The 20,961-nt window shown below is 39.6% G+C and overlaps 1 protein-coding gene across 1 annotated transcript in view; it reads left to right on the forward strand.

The window, feature by feature from the left end:
- The first annotated feature begins 754 nt into the window (after positions 1-754).
- TRPC6 (transient receptor potential cation channel subfamily C member 6) overlaps positions 755-20,961 on the forward strand; it is a 79,629-nt gene continuing 59,422 nt past the window's right edge. The window contains exon 1 of the mRNA XM_041487426.1: positions 755-1,059. Coding sequence (XP_041343360.1) covers positions 917-1,059 — 143 coding nt within the window. The 5' untranslated portion in view covers positions 755-916. The remainder of the gene's footprint in view (positions 1,060-20,961) is intronic.

Genomic DNA, 20,961 nt, shown 5'->3' on the forward strand with positions numbered 1-20,961 from the left:
GATATTTGATATTTTGCCTCTGCTCTTAACTGAAGTTATTAGAGGTGATTAAAAACTGGCTCTTCTCTGAAACAGGTGAACCCTGTTTGTAAGAGGATGTTTCAGAAATGAAAGAAAGAGGTGAAGAGCCTGAAAAGGAAGTAGAATTTCCAATGAAATTTTCCAGTTTATGGGGAAGACAAAGTTGCAGATTTTTTGGGCGTTCTTGATTAGCATTCATTTTCACTGATGCTCTTCCTCGGCCACTAACACGAGGACACAAGTGCAGCGCAGGCTGTCCTACCAAGCCACTGTAAATCCAAGCAAGAGCTCTGTTCCCCAGCCGCGGGGAGCCACCGCCGGCCGCGCCGCCGGTCCAGCCGAATTCCCACGGGAGCGTTCGGCGGCACTCATTCCAGACCACCGCGGGCTGTGCCTGGGCGAAGCGGCGGGCGGCGGGCTCGGTCCCGGCGGGGCGGTCAGTGGGCTCAGCGGGACATGGCCCCTGCCCGGGGCAGCGCAGCGGGGCAGCCCAGCGCAGCCGGGACGCTGCCGCGGGCCGCAGCTCCGCGGGGCCGGGGCGCTGCGAGCGGCGGCGCCGGCGGGGGAGGCGCGCAGGGGGCACCGAAGCCCCAGGGGAGGCGAGCGGAGCCCGCCGCCCTCCCACCTCCCGCCCCTTCCCTCCGGCCGGGGACGGCCGCGCCGGCTGACGCGCCGCAAACTTTGCTGCCCCCGCTCCGAGCTGCTCCTCGCCCGCGGCGCGGCGGGCGGCGGCTCCGGCTGCCGGGAGCCCCTCGCTGCCGGGGCGCCGAGCGAGCGGGGCCGCGGCGCTGCCGGAGAGAGCCCGGCGCGGTCCCGAGCGCCGGCGCCTCCGCGCCGCTGCCGGCGCGCCCCGAGGGAGCCGCTGCGCCGCCCCGCACCTCGGCCGCGGGACAGCATGAGCCAGGCGCAGCCCTACGCCCCGCGGAAGGGCAGCTCCCCGGCGCCGGGGACCCGGCGGAACGACAGCCAGGACTACCTGCTGCTGGACGCGGAGCTGTGCGAGGAGAGCGCCCTGCCGCCCTACGCCTTCTACCCCGTGTGAGTCCCGCCGGCCGCGCCGGGGTCGCTCCGTCCCCGCGGGGGAGGCGGTGGCGGGACAGGGGCAGCGGGGCCGGGAGCGCTCGGGGGCAGCCGCTTCCCTCGGGATTGCGCTCGGGATTGCCAGCTTCCCTCGCCCTCCCCGGGCAGGAGCGGGGTTGCTGGGTTTGAAAAGGTGGAGGAGCAGCGTTGGCAGCGCCGTGCCCGGGCTGGCAGGTGTCCTCTGAGCACGCCGTGGTGCCGTCCCGCTGGCAGGGAGGCGAAGGGTGGCTTGGGCTCAGCTGTGGAGAGTAGGGCAAGAGACGTCGGGTGTACATAGAGCTGGTGGTGTCTAATGGGTTTAATGTAATCAGGGAAATTTTAACTCCTGTGATCGGTTGCTCCCACCGAGAGAGCGCACATTGCAGGTGTGTGCATAAAGCCATCCTCTTTTCATTATTTCAAAATAATTGCAAAAAACCCCATCCTCCTATCATTATTTTTGTCAAGGCCGCGTAGCCTTGTGTAATTTCATTATGTGAGTTTTGGCAGGTAGTTATCATTTAAAGCAGAGTGTAAGAACATATGCAATAAAAGCTGAATTATGTAAACATAAATTACAAAGGTTCCAGGAACTACAACTTAACATCCACGTCGATTGGTGTTCAGTGTTGGCAGTGTCCCTTTGGTTATGTGCTGTCAGCATGACTACTGTAATTACCACTTGTTAATGCTTCTGAGGAGAAGCTACCCAACAGAGGAAGAAAATGGGTATTAAGCAATGCAAGATGAGTCCTAAAATCTCAGATGATTGCCAGAAGATGTGTAATTTCTTTTTTACAAATTATATTTTATTGCTTAAATGGTAAATTACAGTTATCAGGCTCTCCTAATATTTGCTGTTTTATCTGTGAGCCACCTACCAGCCACTTGACAGCTACCTGGATATAGGAAAGGAATAACAACAGTGAAACTGGGAACACTTACAGTGTTTGAATATTTATCAACTCAGCTAAGAACAACCAGAGTTTTCAAAATTTACTGCTGTATTGCTATTCTTGAGTGTCTTTGTGAATCACTAATTCAGTATGCTCATATAGCTGTAACAGCATATATTACTGCATGTTGGACTTAAACCCTGTCTCAAAATATATGAATGCACCTATCTAATGCATATATCTAATGAATCCTTTTAGAAGAAAAGCCTTGTGATGTTTAGTTCAGATTGGTTCTCACTAGTGGACTAAAGCTTTGAACTAATATGGCAATTCTGAAGTTCTTTTGCCATCTACTCAGAGTGGTTGTGTAGATGTGAGAGGATAGAGCTTGCGTTAAGTGTTTCAAATCATCTCTTCAAACAAAGTCTGCAAGTCTGTGGGGTGCTGATAATTTCACTTCAAGGATGAAGTGAAAAAAGTGTCTGTGCTGTCAGCTCTTGGTCCAGCACCACAGTCCATGTGGAGACTGCCTCTCATCACCTCACAGTGGCCATAAGGAAAGCCTGCATCCTAATCTAGTTGCTTTGTAGAACAAGCGTACCAGTAACCACAGGAAGTTATCAAGGGCTTGTTTTTGACGTGCACATTAGGCACGGAGAAGTTGTTCTTTGTGGGGTTTCTCTGGATGTGGAAAAGAATCACTTCACAGAGATCCATAGGCAATGCCTACATGTGGCCACTGCCAGGACTTCCTTGGCTGGCAGGAATGAATGCAGTGAGTGAATAGGCTCCTCCAGGGTACAGTCATTACCAAGCAGTTTTTGAATTTTTCTGCCTAACTTCCAGCTACATCACATTTCTGGTACATTTTGTAGATAAGCCTTTTCTACCAAAAGTCAATGGTTTTGCTAGAGGCCTTCCTATGGCCAAGAATTTAATAAATAATAAGCTGGGCCATGTGTAGCATATGATATACTCGTCATCATCTACATGCAGTACGAATACTTTTCTCTACTTTTGTTTTTTTAATCCTCAAATTACTGGTATTTCCTGATGTTATTATGGTGATTATAGGGGAACAATAATGCAGAGTACAGCTGATGTCCAAAAAAAGCTGAGTTTTACCTCCTTTTAAGCATTACTGAGAGGGTAACACACTTACTGGTATAATATGGCATGTGATTATTGCTTAAGGAATAGTTTTTCTCAAGTGGTGATTTAGTGCTAATGCTGATGTTACTGCAGACATTGTTTGTAGAATGTGCTTTTCTTGTGTTGTTTTGTGACTGCCATTAAGTGCTGTAGTTTCTGGATGATAATAAAACCCCAACCCATTTACAGAGATCTATTTCCTGTATTTTAGCTCCTCTTTCTGGAGAACAGCTTTACTGTATCCAAGGTATCTTTACTGCAAAAAAGATTTCAAGAAGGTACCTTGAGCTCATCAGCTGTGCCAAGTAGGGTCACACAGTCTTTTGGCTGTGGATGGAAAGCTTTTACCTTTGTATGTGGTATGATGCAAAAAAAATTTGAATAGAATTTTGTGCTGAAAAATCCTGCTTTTCTTTTGAATTCAGAACCTTAAGCAGGAAATCCAAAAGTTGGGCAATCTGTAGAATTTGTAGGTAAATTATTTCCAAAAAATTACTTGCTTACTTACTCCAAAGTCTTACTTTTTAAGACTTAAGACTTCTAAGATGTATTAGAAATTATATGCAAGTAAACATTTTCTTTCTAGTAGTGCTCTTCCATCTAGTCATTGAGTCCTGCCCCTTATCTATCAAAAAATACACTACAATATACATGTCAGAAGATTGACTCCTGGAATGCAAAAATGCGTGTATTTTGGGATTTGTCCCTCCTGTGCAAGTATTTCTTTGGCAAATAGCCCAGTTTTGAGGTATAAAACAGGGTGGAAAGTTCATTTTAGTATCTAACCCCAAGTCTGAGCCCTGATACGCAGTAGGATTTGGAAGTAATAGCACATGTATGTAAACTTCCCTGCTGAAAAAATGTTAGTGAAGGACAGATTGTCAGTGCACTAAGCTAGTGAGAAGACACTAATGCAGTCAGACATCTGGTTATACTGCTTATTTATACTTTGGAATATTTTGTATTGTGAAAAATAGATGTTTTCTTATAGATGTGAGGAGGGATAATTGTGTTTTAAAACGTCAGTTGTAAAGTAAATGAGGCACACAAATTATCAGATGAGAACAGGAGAAAAAGGGTTCTGATGTGCAAAACTGCCCTGAGACATAGACTGTTCCTCAACTTTTGTGGTTTTCCAGCTAGTGTTTTCCAGTGTTACTTGAAATTACCAAACCTAGTACATACTTAAAAACCTATTCTTTGTTAAATAACATTGTTTAATGATTTCTTTCCTGCCTGCAATATAACGGTTTCTGCCATTGACATAATGTAATTTTTATCTCTAGTCTCAACTGTCTTGCTTGAAATGACCTGTAAAATTATTTTCCAGACTCTTCATTAGACATAATCTCTTCAGGGAGTACTGTACAATGTGGCAGCTGTGTTTCAGATTGTCAGCCTCTTTGATGAGATGCTTTGTCTTCTGAAAATATGTTGCAATAGTCTCACTGAGATCAAAAAGGTAGAAGAGTTGGTATGGAGGGGGATTAATTTCCTTTTATAGCCTAGTGTAATGAACAAATGCACAAATCATCATCTGATTTAGGTTTGATGGATCTATTTCATACTGGGCACTGGAAAAAAAAAAATCATGTCTGAATCTCTCATATTCTGGGTGACTAAATGTAGTCTCTAAGGTCTTGAGTAAAAGGACACCAACATTGTTATCAAGGCCCCCAGCTTTCAGTTTACTCTGTGAATCCTGCAGTTAGGTAGAAGAGAATGCTTCACTTTCAACATCACACATATCCATATTTGTTTCATATTAGGTAGACTTTTTCCTCCACATGTGTTCATTTTTTGGTGAAGGCTTGTGGGATTTCTTGGCTTTAGTTGTTAGGCACTTTTGTGTTCTCTGTACACACAATAATGTAACTGTGAGCTTCTTTGGTCAGTTGCAATACCCAGTTTCCTATGCTAATACTTCATAATCATTTTGCTTGAGCCATTGCAATATATCTGCAAGTTTATTTATACCCTAACTCTCATTTAGTCACCAAACAAATGAAAGTTGCCTCCCTGGGGGACATAATTTTATAAAACTGTAAGATTTCCATGAAAATATAAGTCATTTGTTAAATTTGCATGAGGAAGGTGGAGTAGTGATTCAGAAATGTGTGGGATGTGTATGGCATACTTTTCAATGTAAATGTTAATAACCAGCATGCTGTTTGTCAAACATTGTGCCAGCAGCATTTCCACCACAGAAGCTGAAGGTTATAATAACTGGCTGCTTGAAGAATTCCTGCCAATATCGGTATCCCCAAATAAAGGTGGTTTGGCATGGTGGGTCTGCATCATCAGGCTGTGTTAGACTTTCCAGCTCTGCAAACATGAGCGAAAGAAAAGTTTGGCACTTAAACTGTGTTCATCAAATTCTTTTGGTTTCATACCCCAGGCTGTTATGCAGTGCAAGGCAATGCCTTAGCAGAAGGCCTTAAACTTGAAATGTGTACAGTGAGCCTTATATACAGGTTTGTGCACTTACTTGTGGGTGTAGCCACTTGCACCAACACAGTCCACTCAACAGGAGGCTTAAAGGATTTGCCTTGATAAGCAGTATTTAAATATAAATTTGTATGGACAAAAAGCTTAATGGTAATTAAATGACAGGCAGTGTTCTCTGGGATGGATTAACATTTTTGCCCTGGAGTAGCAAGGTTATTATTTGTTTAGCACTGACATACACAATCAAGTATACTATTTTCAGTGAAATAAAATGTGTGGAATATAATGTGAAGATGACTGACTAAGGTCTGGGTTTATTTTCCATATCCATTTCTGTCCAACTACACTTTTTCCAATAATGCATTTGTCAGCACAGCTCTATTGTAACCTCCTAGTCTGATATGTGTGAATAAATTTGTCAATATTGAAAAAAAACCCCAAAAGGCAAGCTTTGGCATTAAGAATAAAATGTGAGATTTACTACAACAACCCCAAGTGAGTGAAATAATGGCATATCAAGTATTGTCATTTTTAGGTACTTTCTCAAAGCAGTGTGGGAAGTGGATAACTTGTTTTCTGAAGAGTTGAATGTAGTTCCCTTTTGTTAAAAAAATTACTCATATGGATAATATATCAATATTGTGGTTGTGAGCTCAGATGAGGCCAGCTCAGAAGAGCATGACTAGCATTCATTTTGGTCTTAGAACTTGATTAAACACTGGGTTTGATGTCAGTATTTACCTTAGTGAAGAGAACAAAGAAGTGAAGATATTTTAACAATATTTAGCATCTATGAGGCCTTTCAAGCATGTGGAAAGAAGGATCATAAACCAAAGGATCATGGTTGATCTGTAGAAAAGAGAATATAGACCACAAGGTCTGGTGCTGCTGCAGCAGCACTAACAATTTTGCAGAGTATTCAGTCTGGAGAATTTTCATAAAGCTTTGTGCTGTGTTACACAATCATAGAAGGGTTTGGTATGGGAGGGACCTTAAAGATTGTGTAATCCCAGCACCCCTGCTGTGAGCAGGGATGCCACCCATTAGATCAACTTGCTCAGAGCTCCATCTAACCTGACCTTGGACACTTCCAGGCGTGGAACATCCACAACTTATCTGGGCAACCTGTTCCAGTTGTCTCAGTACGCTGTGAGTAAAGAATTTCTTCCTAAGAGCTAATCAAATCTCTCCTGTTTCACTTTAAAGCCATTCCCTCTTGTCCTATCCCTGTCTGCTCGTGTCACATCACTTGACTAGCAGCTAGGTGAGTGCCCAGCAGACTGAAGGGGTGGACTCAGAGCTGGTCTGTTGCCTCCTGTCTTCTTCTGTCAGCACTGGGGTTAGTTCAGACGAACACTTGGTTGTGCTGATTTTCCTCCTGGCCCAGCCTGGGTTTCTCCTATTGTGCACATTGACTGACTTTAGGACTGATGACTGACTGCTTAGCAGCTTTTCAGAGGGGAAGATTTCCTTATCTTTGGGGAGTGATTTGTGTTTTCTTTTCCTTCTATAGGATGTTTGTTTGCCATCAACATGTTTCAGGTTTTTTAGTCATGATTATTATTTGGAACAGCTAGCCAGGCCTGACTGATAAACTTTGTTAGTCCTACTCTGTGTCCTAGGCCTGCCAAGTAGTAACAGCCCACAGTAAACTTCTATGAGGATTGTTCCTAAGCAACTGTTCTTCATGATAAAAAATTATAAACCAATTTTCCTTTCTGCTTTTCAATGCAGTAATTGATTTTCTTTACTAGTTTTAATTCCACTGTGTTAATCTTTAGTTATATGCTTTTCTTCCCTAAGATAACTTAAAATTACTTTCAATTTTCAAGTCTTATAAAAAATTTCCTAATGAAAGAAATATGTACAAGGAATTTCTAGTTTATTATCTTCATTTGCTAAGGTTGTTGTGTTGTATATGAGTTGGAATTATGCTTCTTTGGGTTTTTTCCTCCATCTGGATTTATTAATTTACAGTTAATTCCAGTGAAACGACAACGATCCAAGTATATTACCTACAAAAACCTTTTGAAATAGCAATTGACAGGTTATAGAGCTTTATTGGGGAATATGTGGGAGAGGAGTTTTTGAAAGTTACATGTGTGCTATACTAGTGGTGCTTATTCAAAGAGAAATCCTGTGCTCTGAGAACAAGCTTCTCTTAGCCCTGAAGGATAATTCTGAATGCTGGAGGATCTGCCTGTGCCATGTCCACTGCTTCTCTTTTGCTTTCCTCTGTCCTGTAGGAGCACAAAGAGTAGAATGGTTGCTCACAGGGTTCATTCAGGCTCTGCTAGGGATCATCCTGGTCCTGATGAGTGGAGCAAGTGGATGAGTGGATTACCTAGTGAGTGGATTACCTAGTTATCCTGACAAATCAGGTGCAAAAGGAAGGCTATGGGAAGGTAGCAGGGACTCTTTCTCTCTGTAGATTTTATATTCCTCTCCCTTTAAGAACAAGTTTCCTATTAGTTACTCAGGACAGTTATTGAAGACTGCTGCTCTTGTGAGTCTTAGAGTGAATCTTGTGCATCTCAAGTGAGTTTTAGAATAGTACTTCTTCCCATACAAGACAAAAATTTGTTTTCTCTCTTCTAAGTGTGGAAATCTGAGCTAAAAACTACAACAACCCTTGATAAAAACACCATTGAAGTGCAGTAGCACTTAGAAAACTTAGCTGATATGACTTCATTTTCAAGTAGTAAGCATGGGATGAAGCTTTTCAAGGATACTGGGTATTTTGTATCGTCTCTCATTGTGAGATATTCTCACTTCAGGATCTTAAAAACTCAACCACAATATCAAAAGCTCAGGAAAACTTGGGCTGTAGTCCATATTACTGTTCAAGTCCCTTGGATGTCAGTGAGGCTGGAAGTCTGTAACAAGCTCTTGCTGCCCAGGGAAGACTAAGGAGTTGCAACAACATGGTAGATATTTTGGAAGCAAAAATAGCAATATCTTGAACTGACATCTAAGCAACAAAAAAAACCACCAAAAATTAGGAGGGGAGAAGGACTTAAGTTTCTGAAGATACAGTTTAGATTATTTGAAACATTTTGTAAAGCACTTCTAACCAAAAAGTCAGCAATAACAGTATCTCCAGGTCTGCAGAATGAATGCTGAATATGGAACAGAGCTGAAGAGGTTAATGTTCCCTGCTTTTCTTCAGAAAGGAATTTTAGAAAGCTATTTAATCATTCAGCATCATCTGATGTGAGCACATTTGTAGGTAAACAGCAAATGATGTGATAGTGAAATTTTAGAACTTCTTTGTATGATAAAATAATAATGATCTTACCTAACAAGTTGATATATAAAATATACACTGGGATTTCTTACCCCACAGCCACTTCCATCCTAGAATCAGCAACAGCATTTAATGCATAACAGGAAGAGAAACTAAAAAAAATAATCCAGGCAGGGATTTACAGAGACAGCAAGGCTAATGCCTCTCATTTTACAAAGCTGTCTGAGGATCTTTCATGACCTGAGGTTTCTATTTTGCTGATTTTACATCAAATCTAAAAACCAGTAGAAATTTCCCTAATTATCAGTGATAACGCCTTAGAGGGAAAGAATATCCTTTGTGGTTTAACTAGCTTTGTACAGGACCAGTGAGGAAGGTGCTGGTAGCAGCACTGCTGGGTGTCTGTGTGCCTTTTTCAAACTCCATCTGTGACAAGACTTGTGACTGAATACAGGTCTTGAGCTCTCCAGAGGGCCAGAAAAAGCATGGAAGTACACACTGAGAAGGAGGGGAAATAGGATCACTGCAGGGGTGTGTGGTCCAGTTCCTGTATGTATTTAGAGACCTGAGGACAGTTTTGGGGAATCAGAATTACATGACAGATTCAACTGCAAAAGTGTCTTTTGTTGAATGAGATGTAATTTCTGAATAATTTCTATGTCTGGAGAGGGGGAATGTTGCCCCAAATACGAATTTCCGACCAGACAGCCCCTTGGCAGTGGCGCGGTACAGCTGAGGGCTCTTTATTGTAAGAAATATGGAACAAGATTTGTAGTGCTGAATGCCATCTGAAAATGGAAGTGTGCCCATGTGTGCAAGCTCTCATCTCAGGCTGCTGCTGGTGAGGGGCACGAGGTGGCTCTTTTTGTGTGTGATGCAGGGTTGGAATCCTGCCTCTGTGCCTGCTGGGGTTGTACTGCTCTGCTATGTCAGGATAGCAAGCAGTCAAGATCATTGCAGCTGTGTGATCGTGTTGTACTGTGCCTGTTTGTTCAGGTAAGCACAGCTTGTTGTTATGCTCCCTGGGCCGGTTCTCATGTTGCTGTAATCGTAACATTTGTTCTGAGTACAGGCAATGGATCATTAGTGGAATATGCTCAGATATGCTAACAGATGTCACTGTCTTGGCTGAAGAGTCAGTAATTGATAAGATCACCTTGCCTCTCGCTCTGCCTGGTAACCCCTGAGCCCAAGACTGAGACAAAAGGTAGAAGAAATCAAGACAACATCTAATATTCTTCTGTATTCTTGAAGGTTCTGAGAATATAAGAGGCAGTAAATATGACATTGTGACTGCTAAATACCTTATATTAAAAAAAAAAGGCAATGTGCTAAAAACCATGTACTGGAGGAGATGTTTAAAAGGAATTGAAAAAGTTATGGATGTACAAAATAAGACTGCTTTTTTTTCCACCTCCAGTCTCCAGTCCTCAATTAGCATCTTTCTAAAAATTCAAGGTAATTTCCAGAAAGCAGCAAAGACAGATGAAGCTGCTGTATATTCTCGTGTACAGGAATGAGGCATTGCAGAGTGGGGGAGAAGGATGGTAAAACTATTTTCATTACATTTTTCATGTGCAGCATCTAGAGAAATTATATGTTGACTAGACTAACTTTATATCCCAGACATTATTGCTGCATGAGAGCATGACTCTCTGTTCCTCACAATTTTGCAGTTATTGGTGCTGCACTTACTGCTGCTCCAGAGAGTCCATAGCATAACACTTACAGGAGGATCATGAGGAAAAAATCCAATTTATAAGTAAATAAAAATTGTAAGTAAAACTCTGAAAGTGCATGTTTTGTCTTTTGGGTTTATTTCCTTCCCCTTCCCTTCTTCGGGGATGTCACCTTTTATTCCTGGCAAAAAAAAAGAACAATTTCATTTTTCCAACAGAGAATATAGATAAAGGCTGTGTTCCCATTTTCCCAAGTCCTATGTAAAAATGAAAGCTGAGTAAATCTAAAACTTCTGTTCATGTGGAATGTTATTGGTTTTGTATCTGTTTTCATGGTTTAAAAAATCACTTCCATTCTTTTTTTTCCAAATAAGTCTTGACAGCACTGTTCTCAGAAGTATTCTCCATTGGCTTTTTGATCAAAAGTGTTTCAATATGGCTGAAATAAGAATGTTTGCATTTGGTTTGTTGAAGATGCCGTAAATCATACATGGGTTGATCCAATATTAACTGCTTTTGAATCCCCCCCTGGGATGGCTGTAGAAGGGACAGTTCCAGCTCTGCTGAGCTCTTTCCCACTCTGCAGACGTGACTTGACTCCCTGGGCAGTACTCAGGGTGTATCTGCTTGTTGGTGTTCAGCTCATGGTGTTCTCTCAAGAGACCAGCCCAGGCAAAGCTACTGTGACCAAAACTACAATTCTGTCTCCCTTCTCTAGGAAAATGTAGCTAATTGTGCTGTGGAACTGATGCAAAGCTGTACATTCCAGATCAGTTACAAAGCAGCTATACAAATGCTTTCTTCTCTACAATATGAAAGTTTGGATCCAGATAACAGAGCCTCCCGTTCTCCCCTTAATTTTAAGATATTTGGTTAAAATCTGGTAAGTAAAGTTAGGCAGTTAGACAAGAAAGAAGAGTTCCTGATGAAAGTTTTTGATTTTTTTTTTCAAGAACCTGTATACACTACCAAATAAATGAAAAGGCCACTTTGATTCTTATTTCTCCTTTTGGAAACTCTCCTTTGATACTTTATTTCTCCAGCAGGAGAGTTTCCTTCCATCCCAACAAGCTGCTATTGTATGGGTCTTAACTCTGATAGTGCCCATGCGATTTCATGCTAAAAAATGCTGTAAGTTGTTATTCTGCTTTGATTCACTGGATTCTCTGGATGTTAGAATCATCATTCTTTATCACTTAATGCTATTTAACTAAGGAAAGTTTTAATACTATTACAGTTCTTCTTTGGAGCATGTTACAGATCCAGTATAATTTGATAAGTAGGACCATGTGAGAACTGGATTTGATTGATATTTACCATTCTTTCACAGTCAATCTGTCAGTTTGAATAAATACCCTTTAGGAAAATTTCTCATCTCTATATTTCACTGTAGTGAATTATTTATCAGTAAGGTGGGTTTGTGGGGTGTCAAAGACCAAGTTGCAAGACCAGTTTCAACTCAGGAAAACCAGAAATCTCAATCCACAGCAGCTCCCTGCCAGAAAAATATTAGCAAGGCAGAACTGTGCTTGTGTCTCTTCCTTATGTTTTTTTATTGAAGATAAAGGTCTCAAGGTTTTCTCTGTATATTTTGAAACTTTATTTTCCCCCTGTGAAAGCAAACCTCTTGATTTTAGCTGTAATAACAGTCTTTTTCAAGTGATTGTAAAATCCTCCCTATGCTATTCTATTATTACCTAACTGGAGAGCAACAACAGCTAATGGCATTGTCATGTGACTAGCTAGTTCATGGATTTCTTCTGTTCTGTGGATCAAAGGCAACATGGTGTTCAGTGAAGGCCAGGGCCTTTTAATCTCTTCTGAGTGACAATTTTTGTAAATGTCACCTATTCTGCAAAATATTCTGCAATTATGAAGTCTCGGTAGCTGTTAAAGGTGCCATTCTATGCCTTTGATCTGTCAAATTTGATCACAGCTCTTTTGTAACTTGTGCTCTGTGCTGCAATCATCATTACATCTCAGATCAGAGAAAGACAAATGATCTTTTCCTGCTGGAATTGTGTGTGTGACTTACCACCAATTCTGTTTTCTCTAAAAGTGTCACTGAGGTCATGATACCAAGTATATGTGCATAGCAGGGAACAATGAGCATCATCATTGTTGCTTTATTCTTATAAGGTAATTAATTTGCATAACAGTAATTACAAATATTAGAAGCAAACCAAAGTAATTCCCTTTTCTGATATTGCTTTCCCTTTTATGTAATCACACATTGAAATGCTAAGATCTTCTGCAGGAAATCTTCGTCCTGAAGTTCCACTGCTGCAATTTTTCTTGTGTGTGTGTTAAGGTAAATTTAATGATACTGCATGGATTCACATTTACATGATGAAAATGGCTTATTCCTGACATAGATGCAGGAAGAGCATCGATAGGCACACTTCATTATTTTCCTACAAACACAGCTGTTTAAAAAATGGTCTCATGGACAGGAGCATTGTATATTGTGCAAATCTTTATTTTTTTCTAGGTAGGAAAAGTTTGCTTAGATCTAGTGTTCTTTCTGAAGCTGTTGAAGTTAGTGTCAGCCTTTCATCATTGATTGAGTTACAAATGCAGTTTCTCAGTGAAATTTTAATTTTGTAGAAACATGAGGTCAGACCTAGATTCATATTAGATGATGGACACATTTTATTTTATACAGAGTATATGGAAGAACAAATGGATAAGCATATTAAGTTCTTGAATCAGTCCAATGTGACTGCTGGAATAATCTTAATCATTACCTTTTTCTCAATTATATTTGCTATATTATTGCATACCTATGTTATTTGAAACAGGATTATCTCTAAGTTAGTTACTCTCTTTAGTATAAGTATACTCTCTTCTGCTTTTTTTGCAAAGCAGAGACAACTTACTGTTCCTTCTTGCTCAGCTGCCAAGCAGAAAATGTACATACTGCTTCTGCAGAAAGAAGCAGCTCTGTCCCTAAACCCTGTTGGCTCATCCAATTCAAATAAATTGTCCTATTGCTCTTTTCTATTCAGATGTTTAAAAGATCTTTAGTATTTTTTCCTGTACTCTGAGTAGTCCTGAGGCTGTTGGTTGTCATTTATCCTAATCAGTTGTTTACATGGCTTTCATTTCATATCCAGTCCCTTTTATCCACAGTTGTATGCGCTCATAAATTATTCTAGTTCTCCTGCAATCATGACACATAAATTCAGCATGGAGGATCCATGATGTTAAAATCCATATTTTTCTCCCATCCTTATTTTATTGGCACTTTTCCTCAGTTCAGAGCCCTCACCCATGACAGGTCAAGATTAGTGAGAGATACACAAAGGAGAATATATTGAAAGATATTATATTTATGAAAAAGAATAGCATCTGAAATAAAAAAGAATATCCTCTGAGTACTATTTCACCATGAAAAATTCTGAATGTGGAGTCTCTGCCTAGGAATTTGATGAGATCTCAGGGCTGTTATATTTCATATTTGCAGATTTCCTCAGATTTCAGCTATATTTGATATTAGTGGTCAGATCTACAAGAAAGAAATACAGACTGAATAGATCTTTTGAGGATAAAAGAAATACTCAATTTTTGATTACAACCCAGAAGCTGACTAATCTGATTAAAGCATAATTTATTCCTGTGTTGGAGTGCTAGTTCAGTGCTGACTGGAGGGCGTGTTGATCTGCCCTGTTACAGACTCACTGTTTTGTGTCATTCACTTTATGGTTAAACCATGTAGATGTGTTTCCCCTCATTCTGTTAACATTTTTTTTCATTTTGTTCCACTCTTTTCTATCTTTACTTGCATTGCATGTGGAAATATTGGAGCAATCTTAGTTGCCACATTGTTTCCTGCCTAGGATTTGTACTTCACAACCTGATGGGGTTTTGTTGTAAACTCTGGGCTACAGAGGATAAGAACAATTCTACTGAGGCTCTTGTGCTTGTTTTTCTTGAAGGATGCCCAGTAGTCTTGGTTTAGAACAAGCAATAAAAAAAAAAAAAAAGTGACTAACTGAAATTAATAAAACTTTATAAAAATAAAGTGAAAGTGATGTATTTAGACTTGTTACCTTCAGCACCATTTCTCTGACCAAGTAGCAGAGGAAGCAGCTACCTGAAGACCTGTGTTTTTAAGGTGTTTTACATTACTTTAATAATTCTTTTTCTAATAATCTCTAGATTTCCTGTTCAAGGTGGTTTTTATGTTTCTCTGACCTTTTTTGCTGATACCATACCCTGTTGCCTGGAACTACAACTGTAAAGTAAACTGTGCTTAAGCTATTGGTGAAAATTGTGTCTGACTCATGCCAGAAGTAATTCATACCTCTAGAAGACCAGGGAAGAGGAATAAAACAAGACATTGTGAGTTTGGTCTAAATTCTGTTCAGTATTTCACCTTGTGCTTGAAACCCCCCATGCAGTTCCTGGATTGCTGTATTGCAGATGGATTTAGATACATTCAGTGTCTAGCATGAGCTCTGTTATCTGTACTATGTGATAGATGCTTGTTTTCCTTCCTTTTATAGATATGTATGTAACATATGCACATGCTCATATATGTTCCCCTTTTTAAAAATAGATGGCATTAAATGGAATTAAAGGAAATTACCCTCTGTCATTAAATGATGATCAAAGTAGAAAGAGCTCAGCAGAGCTCTTGACAATGCCAGCAAAAGCTTGTCTTGTTATCCTGTCACTATATTGTTGTTTTTATTCTGACCTGCTGAAAGTTCTGTGAGTTGATGGTCTCTGGACCTTACATTATATGGATTGTGTAAAGGCAGTCAGGAGTTCCTTCTCCCTCCCCATCACTTGGGATTAAGGTCCCTAAGGGGCCTTGCAGCTTCTGAGCTAAGGAAATGCAGGGCCCTGTTGGCTGGATATCCTTCAGGCGGCTTACCCAAAGATGCAGAGGGTCAGGGAGAAGATAGGCCCATGTCTTGGTCCCACAGGTACACAGAAGAGGTGTCTGAAGTAGCCAGCCTTGTGGGATGGCTACTTCACACAGAACTGTGTTATCTGGGTTTGTGTCCGGGGAGGTAAAATCCCAGACCTGGGAAGCAGGCAAACAGTGTTGCAGAAGCTGTGGCTCCTTCTGAGGCTGTGTCTGAGTGTAGGGGCTCCATTCAAGCAGATTAGTTGTTAACTTATGACCAGGAATGCATCAAAGAATCATTGTTAGCAGGTTAAAAATGAGAGGACTGCAAGGCACTTGATAGCTATTAGTTTGTTTTGACAAATGGGATTCTCTGTGCTTAAATTGTAGTCCTTTAAGCTTCTGAATTAATCTGTACACAAAAGGTATGTAGGGAGCAGTGGAAGTAATATGAAAATGTAAATTATCTAAGCCTACCCATAAATGTGTACTCAACCTTAAGACCCCTCCAATTCAGAAAGCACTTTACCCTGTGATGAAGTCTTAATGGTTTTAAGGCAACTAAAGTAAAAAGCAACAAACTACTTTTATGAACTTAGACTTTAGTTACATAAAAGGAAGTGAAAAAAATCCACACTATTATTTTACTAATCTTTTGCTTCTACAAATTTTTTTTTTCTATTTCACATATATAGTATGTTTGTCTTACTGACCTTAAAAAAACCAGACTTTTAAATATGCTAAACCAACTCATTTCATTTTCCTAGTATATGTATTGTATCATACTCCTAGATATGATTCTGGCATTCTGTGCTTCTAAATGTTTTTAATTATTTTTATGATTTATTACATTTGGAAGCAATAAATTAAATTTTCTCTAGTATTTAATTGAATATTAATGAGTCATTTAATCGAGTTGATAATAATATGAGTGAGAAATTTTGAAAGGCATAAAAATTTAGTTCTGGCATTTAAAATTAGTTAACAGTGTTTATATCATTTGATAGAAGGATGGGTAGGCATAGAACTATTATAATTTTATTGAGCTAATCTATTTCTGTGTGTGGATTTTATAAAGCATGTTATAAGGCATTAATGCACTTGTCAGTTTTGCAGATTTAAAGGGGTTAAAAACACAAGTTGATTTGCATAAATGAAGATTGACAGATGATTTGGCATAGACGAGCAGGACTTTTATCTCCTAAGAGGTTTTATTGACTGTAAAGTATTAGAATGAGTATTAAGTTAACACTGATGCTTTCTTCTTGCTACCTGACATAATTTAAACATGTCAGCACTGAGTAGTGGTGTTAACTCACAGTAGAGTCAGTGCAGAGAATCACAATATTTTGTGTCTGGTTGAAGAGCAAGAATTTGAGAATAAAGCCTGCTGACTACAGGGGAAAAAAATCAGCCACTGAATTAATTTTGAAGAGCAAATTGCAGTACTTGTACACTAAAACCTGGATATATCTGAGACAGACTTTAAAAAGATAGAGTGTATCTTGGGTTTAGACAGATTGTTGATGTATCTACTGACAGAACTTCAAATATTCTTACAGATGACAGTCAGCTTGGGAGAACAAGTGCTGTAGTTGTATAGGTCTCCTGCAGTAACCTTGAAACGTACAAGTTTCAGCTTAGTTTATCCATCTTACACATCTGCAATTTGTTTATTGAAGGTGAACTGTATTTGACTGGGTATTGCTGGACTTACGTAATATTTTCATTTCTAGTTATAAAAATTGTACTCTGTTTCCTGCACTTCTCCAGATATTTACTGGTTGGCTTTTCCTTGTGCAGGCTGAAGGGCTGTGTGGATTCTCAATTACCTGGATGATTTACATTCTTACTGATTAAACTACCTTTTGTGTGTGTCATTAGGGGTTTTGTGTTTTGATTTGAGAACCTTAAAAATTTGCATTTTTAGTAGTTAAGTGGATGACTGGATGATTTCTAATTTGCAAAACTACAAAAAAAACCCCAACTTTACTGTCATCCACTTTGTTTAATGACAGTTCAGGCCTCTTCATGTTTATTTTGGAGTTCCTATAATTTACAAAAATAATTCTTTGGAATCGTGGTACAGATGATGCCATAAGTGCAATTGACACACAGTTAAATATAATGGGAATAGTGGGGCATTTATGCATGTCGTCATAACAGGGAAAAGAGGGGTTATTTTGTAACAGCTTGCACCATCTGGGTTCACCCTTATTTATGGCGTTGACTGTGGGAAGGGAGCAGTGTTTGTGCTAAGTTTATGTAGATGGACAGTACCGAGATATATTTTATTTGTAGACTAACTTATGATGAACTTTAAAAAGCCATTTTTTCATACATGCAAAGCCCTCCAAATAGTAAATTAATTTTAAAATTATGAAGATTAATTTTTCTGATTATGAATGTTCATATTGTAACACCATTTACAGAACGAGGAACTTACTGCATGGGCAGCTATAACTACTGTGAAAATAAATGTCTGTGATTATTTTTATCGGACACTGGGTTTAAAAGATCTCTGATTTTGTGACTTTCAAATGAATTTCCTAATGTGAGCTTCAAGGTTTGATAAAGTTGCCTGTGTATGATCGTGGCAGAATGTTTTTATATGCATTCTTTCAAAATTTATCCTGCTGAAAAAGTACTAGTCTGTCAGCAACTCAGTACTAATTTAGCTGTATTTTTTCAGTTACAAGTGTAATAACTTCAAGGAAAGTTAAAGGTGACCTTCAAGCCTGAAAAACACTGAAACATTCTCAATTTTAAAGTTACATCTCAAGATATATAGTACACTTTCAGGCTGAGAGCTTTCATTAGGGACTTCTATACTGTGAGTTGATCAGATTTTGATTTTGGGACTTTCTGAAACAGATAGAGGTCATGATTTGTTTTTCTGCAATAGATGTATGTTTCCAAATCAGGGCAAATGGATACTTCCATATCCTAGGGCGAGTTTAGTGAAGCAAATTATTATCTATGCTTTCTTTACTCTAAAATGTACATTTCAGTGACCAAAATTCCTGTTTAGAGCCTGAAGGCATCATTGCACTTGACACAATAATTCACAATAGAAAGGCTCAGTAACATATTCTCATGTGGGTATTGAAATGTCAAATGGTTGTGTAGATCACCAGCTCAAGTCCTTAAAATTTAGAAGCCCTTTCTCCTTCAAACAAGGTTGAGCATCCTAAATATGGTCAGTAACTAGAAATGTATGAAATATGATTGGTAAAAAAATAAGCTACATTTCAGTCAGATAGATGCTTAAAGGAAGAATTAGAAGTCTGTCTCTTAAAATGAAATTTCATATTTGTAGAGTTGATTAAAAATGTGTTATAAAAGGAATATGGAAAATATTAAAATAATTTTTTCAAAGCCTATCAGAAGCTTTCAGTTCCTAAGGCAAACAATCTTTGCTTTGCCATTTCAGTTTTTAATAGCTCTATCAGATAGGGGTGATATTTTGTGACTAATGAATTGTAGATATACCAGCCCCATTTCAAGAACAGAATACAAAGTTTTAGACAGAAAATTGAAGAAGAGAATAATAAGACAAAGTGAAACGTAGCACATTGCCAGCTACTGCAAGATTAATTGTATATTAATAAGAAGGACAATAAGAGTTAATGTACCAGCACTCAAGAATGCATTTGATATAATGTCATATATCAAGGTTGTTATTTAGGTTAGGAAATATTGTTGTAATTGAAGAAATTGCTTTGGTGGAAGGAAACAAGGGATTGAATTCTGGTTTCCAGATGTTTAACTTCTACAGTTTTTCGTGATGTAACTCCTTGCCTAGTTCAAGAAAATAGTTTTTTCTTTTGTCTTTGAAGCATTATGAATCTGGAAATTTTTGTATAGTGGAGGTCTCCCCGGATTAAGAAGAAGCAATCCAGTTCCTTCAATTTTTTTTTTTCAAGAGCTCTTTTCTTGACTTTCAATAATTTATTACCCCACATCATACCTTGCTGATGATGATTTGGTCCATATTCAATCACTTGTAACATAGTTGCCTCTCAGAAACAGTTCTTGTTTCTTGTTTCTCTGCTTCCAAAATATACTTATTTATTAATTTTCTGTGTGGAAAGGGAGACTACCTTTATAATGATGGATATTGGAATGTGGTTTTCTATGGTATTAAACTGATCATAGAGTTGCCAAATCATGGAACAGAGTGGGCTGAAAATAACCTGTTAAGGTAATTTTGACTAAACTCCAGAGAAGGTCCAGCTAGTTCATGTTAGGTGTTCAGCTGAGTGTGAACAATTTCAGTCTCCAGTAGCAGAGACTTCACCAATTATTTTGTCTGTGCCACAGGGGAGCATTTTTTCTTTAAACAAAATCTGAATATCCTGTGTTGCAACTTCTGCTTATCGCATCTTGTCCTTTCACTGAGAAGAGTCTGGCTCAGTTATTTTCATATCCTTCCAGCAGGTCTTTATAGAAAGCAGTAATACCTTTACCTCAGCTTTCTTTCCTTCAAGATGGTTAAGAACAGTTTCCTCAATCTCTTTCATTTCTTGAGCTCCAGCACCCTTGAGCACTTGCTGGCCTTGCCCTGTTATGTCCATGTCTTTTGTTGTGTGAGTCCAGAACTGGACCCAGTACTCCAGATGTGCCCAACAGAGTCTCAGCAGTGCCCAGTAAAGGGTAGGCATGATTTCCCTTGATCTGCTGGTAGCAGTCTTACTGATACAGCACTGTACAGTGTTGATTGTCCTTGCCAAAGGGGCACATTGCTGAATCTTCTTTACCTTGAGGACCCTCAGATCTTTTGTGGAATTCTGCATATTCTCCAGTTCTCCAGCTTGCTGCATTGGTTTAATCTGTCTTGGACATAGACTTCACAACTGCCTTTAATGAAGTTTGTATTGTTACATTTGGCCCACTTCTGTGGTCTACCCTTTGAACAGCAGCCCTACCTTCCAGTGTGTTGATGCTCCCACCATCTTCCCAAAGGTGTGCTCTACCTTGTCATCTGTGTCACACATTAAACACTATGAAACACTAGTGTTGTTCCAGGAGAGATGCACTGGTAACAAACTGTAGCTGGGCTTTGTAGTGCTTGTCGCTACCCTTTGAGCCCACATGACCTGGCATTTTTGTGCTCCCGTCATCCTGTCCCTCTCCAAACCATACTGCATCAATTTGTCTACCCTACTGTGGGGTCATATTGAAGGCCTTGCTAAAATCAAGGTCAGTGATGCCATAGCTCTAGCTTGGTGCAGGGAGCGCAACATCTTGTCATGGAAGGAAGTCCAATTATCAGGTGTGATTTGCTGTTTAGCCAATTGATGCTGCCTTTCCCACCTTGTTATCCTTTATGTGTGGGAAGCCCTTTTTTGAAAACGGGTGCAACATTTACCTTTTTCTGCATATCAAGAATCAGAAACCTTTCTCAATTGCCAAAACCTTTGAAAGATAATAGATGACAATCTTGCAGTGGTATTGGCAAGGTCCCTCAGCAACTTGCATGTGTCTGATGTGATCAGTTGTACTTGCATATATCCAGTTGGACCAATTTAATTCTTCTGGTAAAGTAACACTTTACTCCCCTGCACTCTGTGGCTCACAGACTTGACAAACTTTGCCCAT

This window comes from Pyrgilauda ruficollis, unplaced genomic scaffold (genome assembly GCF_017590135.1).
Source record: "Pyrgilauda ruficollis isolate IOZ18807 unplaced genomic scaffold, ASM1759013v1 scaffold8, whole genome shotgun sequence".
Taxonomy (NCBI): Eukaryota; Metazoa; Chordata; class Aves; order Passeriformes; family Passeridae; genus Pyrgilauda; species Pyrgilauda ruficollis.